The sequence below is a fragment of the Taurulus bubalis genome, assembly GCF_910589615.1.
Source record: "Taurulus bubalis genome assembly, chromosome: 12".
Lineage (NCBI taxonomy): Eukaryota > Metazoa > Chordata > Actinopteri > Perciformes > Cottidae > Taurulus > Taurulus bubalis.
In genome coordinates this window covers 1,224,001-1,230,000 of record NC_136600.1, presented here as the reverse complement: position 1 = coordinate 1,230,000, position 6,000 = coordinate 1,224,001, and the positions used below count along the sequence as shown (strand labels likewise).

Below are 6,000 nucleotides of genomic sequence, written 5' to 3'. Positions count from 1 at the left end.
GGATATGATCGCAATGATTGATTCCATGTTTGAAACTGATCAATTCTACACGGGTTCCATATGGAAAGGTCCTTTAAACAAAATCCATATTCACATTCAGTAAGCATGCATGAATATGTAGAGGATTCATGGTATAAATGCTGTTTTTTCCCTTTTAAATTACATTTTCAAATTTAGAAGATATTCAATTGTTATTTGCATAAGTTACCAGATACCAGCTTCAATGAAAAGAAGAGAAGTTGTGGCACAGATATGAAGATCCAGACCTGTGGTCTCCATTCAGTCTGTGGTGGCTCTGCAGCAGCTCATTCACAATCTGAGTTTCCTTTTTTTTTTGTCCAGCAAAAGCAGTGCCTGGCTACAGAAAGTGTGTCTGAGGAGGAGGGAGAGTTGAGTCTGCAAACCCTCACAGCAGCAGCAGGGACCGGCACTACGCCATGGTGTAGCCATAGCTCCCACAATGCAGCGCGACCAGCAGCCTGTCTCTCAGGACCTCCTGGCTGGGGTATTCTGGGAGTTTCAGCATGTTGATACTGTGGAGAGAAAAGAATCACCCGCTGTGTTCATGACTACTCATCAAGCTGGCGGAGGAGTTCTGATGTCTCGCACCGGTCCAAGAGAAAGACCTGCTGCGATATGAATCACCTGTTGCACATTCTGCCATAAAGAGACCTCTCCCTGTTTTCACACTGCCATCAGTGTGAGGACACCGCTACCCGCCGACTGCACTGAAGAGACACACTGCCCTCTAGTGCTCATGTTCCTCAGTTAAGGTGTGGAGAGGGACTCGTACTGGGTCGTACTGGGTCTGTACTGGGTCTGTACTGGGTCTGCATGTCATTCCTTCATTTTTAAGTTGAGTTCAGATCATCACAAGACATCACTACAGTCCTTTGAATTTAGGAAAAGGAAACAACTACACTCTATATATGCAGATCACAATAAACCGATTGAAGTCAAAGGTTGAAAGATTCATGCTGGCAAACAATTGTATATATGGGGAAATGGAGAATTAAATAACTTATTTGAAATACTTGTCTAAGGTGACAATAATATGACCATATATAAAATATGCAGTACCTAAGGTCTCTATGGGGAGCCAATGGCTCACTGCAATGGTGGTCAGGAAAAGGCGAAATAAAGAAGCCAACAGGAATCTGTTGAAGGCAAAGACTGGCAGGTGGTTCCTGTCATACGAGTCCCAACATCCATAAGACCATGACAAGGCAAGGAAAACAGAACACGTCTCAAAAAGGACTCGCACACTACATGCTTGAATATGATGATGTCAATAGAAAGAGTCATTACCAGGTACTAGAGGTAGGCAGCAGGTTGGAGCTGAACGGCGCTGCAGTAACGGTGAACTTCTGTAAACCACTGCCACCCATCAGGAAGGCAAAGCCACCATGAGGAACCCTGGAACTGGTCAAGGAGGAGACGTCCTTTACTAATTCATAGACATTCACACATGTTTACTATTTCAAGAGCTTTAGTAGAAACCAGACAGACGAACCTTCCGGTGACAAACTGAAGCAGAAGAACCCGTTCCTCCTGGGACAGACCGTTCACCACGTTCCAGAACCACTGCAGAACCAACGGAGAGCGATCAACACAATCAGGTGAGATGCAGGGTTCATACACATTCTGACCAATGGAGTTCCAGGACTTTTCCATGACTTTAAACCAAATCTCCATGACCAAACATAGTGAAATCTGGGTGTAATCATGAAAAAGTGAGTAAATGTAGTATTTAAACTAACAATGAGAATACAAAGCATACAGTAAACCTTAAATGACACAAATGAATGAGACAATAGTTTGATTCAAAGAATAAACATTTATATAGATGCCTGTATGTCTGCCTGCTTATATTTTGAGTATTTCTTTTAAAAGCATATTCATTATTTCAAACTCAGCGTAAATGAACGTCATGAACACATGAATATAACACATTTACATGACTTTTACTAAACTTTGGGGATTTAATTTTTTTCAAGGACTTTTCCAGGCCTGGAAATAACCATTTTAAAATTCCATGACTTTTCCAGGTTTTCCATGACCGTAAGAACTCTGGGATGGTTCGGTTTGTCCACAAAGAAGTTGTTGCAAAAGTGACATGAATATAGTTCCCTAACCTGTGGGATAGAAGAACAGTCAAATAGTTCTCCTCACCCAACCACCTTTTCCATATTTAGTTGTTTAAACTATGCTCAACCATGACCACAGGAGCTTTACGAGCTTTAGGAGGAACCTGCTATGGAGGTTATGGTGCATTTTAGATTTCATGGTAATTATTCAAATGTATTTTGATGTCAATGATTTGTTCTTGTGTTTGCATGCTGCAAAAGCCCAGTCTGCTCTGATTGGTCGATCAATCTCCATCTCTCCATATCTTCAATTTAATGTATTTTGTATACCCCAAAATCACAAATCAGCCTCAGAGGCTTACGGTCTGTACACATACGACATCCGGTCCCAGGACCTCACATGGGATCAGGAATGATTGGAGCGCAGTGAGGAAGAGATACAGAGCTAACAGTAGTGATGAGTCCTTTCGTGTCGAGGCTTCGATGCTCGTGTCGAGTAATCAGGTAGATTTTGGTGAAGCGCGTATCGAGGCTTGTGTCGATGACGTATGCGGTGACGTTCGAAGCCTCTGAGCCGGCCGGACCACGTGACTGATTCAGAACATGGTTCGTGGGTTTGCCGTGCGATTTGAAATATAAGGGGCAGCGAAACTCAATGGATTTCCCCCTTCCTCTCTGTACCCAGCTTCATGTGTGCCTGTGAAAGGGTATTTTATAAAGCAGGCGAAATAGTCTCAAAAAGCCGAGCACAGTGGAAAAGTTCTTATTTTTAGAAAAATTAATAAAATGGAGACATCAAGATAGACTAGTAGAGCTGAGGCTCGAACCACAGACCCTCGGACTGAAGGACAGGTATTCTAACCACCGACCCACAGTCACATCACAACCCTCGCCCCAATTTGTTTCCAATTTCACTTCTGACCCCGCCATTATATCATAAAGACAAGCACAATATTAATACGTTCATAATTTATGTAGTGGAGTCACAAACATCATTCTTTCAATTCAAAGCTTCACACACCAAAGCCACGGTGTCGTTATGATCACTCTGCCTGTTTTACATGTAGTGTCCACTTGTGGCGCAGTAGAGCAAATGAAGCTCCGTGAAGCTTCGGCACATGAGCGAACCAATTGGATGGAAAGCTTCAAAGCTTCAGGAAGCTTCATCTCGCCATCACTAGCTAACAGGTTAGCATGAATAAACTTTTTCACTTTGCAGTAAGTTAATGCCATATTCATGCTATGAAATGTAGATTGTGGGCGAAAACTGACGAACTTGTATTGGTAGGCGACCTCAGACCGTAAACCGTTTGGCTATCCTCGTATGTGTGCCAAACCAAAACGTGTGCTTTCATCAGGGTAATAAAACCGCCTGAACCAGTACCCCGCCCACCCTTATATCAGACACTTTCAAAATGATGGCGAGAGTATTCTAAAATGAATATTGTCATCGGGTCACTCCAATAAAGACGATGTACAGATAGTGTTGTGTTGCTTGCAGTCAGTATTTTGTACCTGGATTTTAAAATGACAAAAACCCTCCTTCAAAATAAAGCTCTTTATTCATAGATAGTGAAATATACATTAGGTACACATAATGCCAAAAGTTGTAATTCAATTACATTTATTTTGTGTACCCCAAAATCCCACATCTGCCTCAGAGGGCTTTACAATCTGTACACATCACCCGCCACAACTGTCCAGATCATGTGCTCCATCATAAAAGCTTTCTCAAGTTGTGTAGAATGCTGATGGAGCTCTGAGGTCAGAGGTCATCCCGGCTCGTCTTCTGGCTTCAGGAGCACCTCATCAGGACTGAGCATCAGGTCACTCAGATCACCTGTAAAACACTATTACATTAGACTAGTATGTAATAGCATCAAGGTGTGTGACAGCAGGAAAGTTATAGTTTACTACAACATCGTCATCTTACAAGTTTATGGCAACAGCTGCAAATACTGAAAAAATGATGAATCAGTTTTATGAAGTATGGAGGAAGACATGAAGTCCACAGGGCATTTGACTGGAGTGTAACTGTAAACCAAAAGCTTGCAAACTCCGTATGAGGGAGACTCTGTGAGACCGGAGAGACTGCTGACAGTCTTTCAACATGTATGTTACATGTATGTTACACTGGAACTGCTACGGTGCTGCTGATATTACTAATATACTAATATTTTATGTATCTTTACACACCGTTCAGCTGGTCGCTACAGACCGTGTTATTACACTTTTACATATTATATAGTCAGAGACAACATGAAATTAAAGAAGTATTCATGTTTATGAAGTTAATAAATGGGCTCCGTGTGATCGAGAAGCACCGAAGAGACGTTTACACACTTTACTGTTATTTTATGCTCGGCCACTCACTCACGACGTTAATTGTTTTGTAGCCAAGTAGGATATACAGGGAATTTGTCTCGGTGATTTGTTGCATAACAATAAACAGTGCAAAAGTCTAAAGACAGAATATAAAGTGGGTTATTTGAAGCAGTGGCGGGACCTCAATTCTATGCTTTGGAAAACTTTTTGAATTTTTTTTTTCTTTTTTTAAAATGGTGCAGCTGTTGCAGGATCTTCAAACTCATTTCCCCGTGATCACTTCAACATAAACATTGGCTTCACTGATTTGCATCACCACAATTACCATTTTAGGCAACTGCTGTTAAACTGCTGCTTATTTGAGTTGGAAACAGTTAAATGCCCAAATGGACGACAACCACAGACACAGTTAACAGGATCGCTTGATAAAGGGAAACGCCGCTCCACTAACCCGAGCTAGCTTAGCTGCTTTACAGCGCAAAGTTTCACAAAAGGCAACAAGGAAGAAAAAAACAGTTACCCACATCCAACCTACTGATGTCGTTATTTAACTGGCTTCGTATGAGACGTAATGTCCACACAGTCTCTCTCTGCATTACCTACGGTTACTATATTACCCCAGTCTGTGGAGCTACAATGCAAGCTAGCTGCCACTAGCAGCCAAACAGTCTGCTAAAGACACAGTAACTAAAATAACATGAAAATGGCAAAACTTACGGCTCCCAGTTTGAAAACAGCCGGTCCAGATCTTCAGTTTGAGGTGAATCCTGCTGCGTAACGTAACTGAGCCAGGTTGAGACGATTGTCTTCCTGTCAAGCGGAGGATGGTTCCACTGTTCCACCAGGGAACCCGTATGACATACGCCGCCAAATGTCGTCAATTCATGACCCTTTTTCTGGTCCGCTCATTTTTTCACAGGTTTTCAGAAAGATGTAGCAGGAAACAATAGAAAGAGATCTTTTCTGACACTGGGGATACATATTTAGGTTCAAAAGGATGAGAAAGTGCATTTTGCATAATAGGCGACCTTTAAATATGCAAAGCTTGATCTATAAAAGCAGTGTGTAAACTCTGTCACATATAGTGGTGAAAATTGAACGCATTACATGCCGAGGAGACTGAGGAAGGAGAGAGCAGGCGACCTGATGTTTTACCTACTGTCAGATTCTTCGAACATAATCTGTCCTGAAGAAAGACGAACATATTGCATCCCTTTTGGCATAAGCAATTCTGATCGCTGTTCTTTCTGGTCTGACATCTAAAATGTTTATAATACCTCCGCATCGCTTGTGAAATGTTACTTTCCTTGACATTTTTTCAAAAGTAATCCATAAATGCAATAAGGTAACAGTCTGCGCCTGAGGTTTGGATGCCATAACTGATTCAAGTGAGACATGTGTAGTTCTGGAGGAGTCAGTCGCACCTGGATGACTGGCTCCTGAGGGTCGTAGCCGCTGGTGTACTCGGTGTTCCTGCACCAATCCTGCACATTGATCTCTGGCATCCCTGACAACAAGAGCTCCTGCAAAAAAAAGACACACAGACACATCATGAACAAAAACTACAAATAAAAACACGTTAAAATTA

The 6,000-nt window shown here is 42.0% G+C and overlaps 1 protein-coding gene across 4 annotated transcripts in view; it reads right to left on the bottom strand.

The window, feature by feature from the left end:
• Positions 1–430: 430 nt before the first annotated feature.
• Positions 431–6,000, bottom strand: part of hace1 (HECT domain and ankyrin repeat containing E3 ubiquitin protein ligase 1) — a gene marked incomplete at both ends in the record, with an annotated part of 31,469 nt that continues 25,899 nt past the window's right edge. For all 4 annotated transcript variants that reach the window (XM_079228155.1, XM_079228156.1, XM_079228157.1 and 1 more), the window contains 4 exons: positions 431–533; positions 1,309–1,422; positions 1,514–1,584; positions 5,837–5,935. In XM_079228155.1, the coding sequence (XP_079084281.1) occupies positions 431–533; positions 1,309–1,422; positions 1,514–1,584; positions 5,837–5,935 (387 nt within the window). The remainder of the gene's footprint in view (positions 534–1,308; positions 1,423–1,513; positions 1,585–5,836; positions 5,936–6,000) is intronic.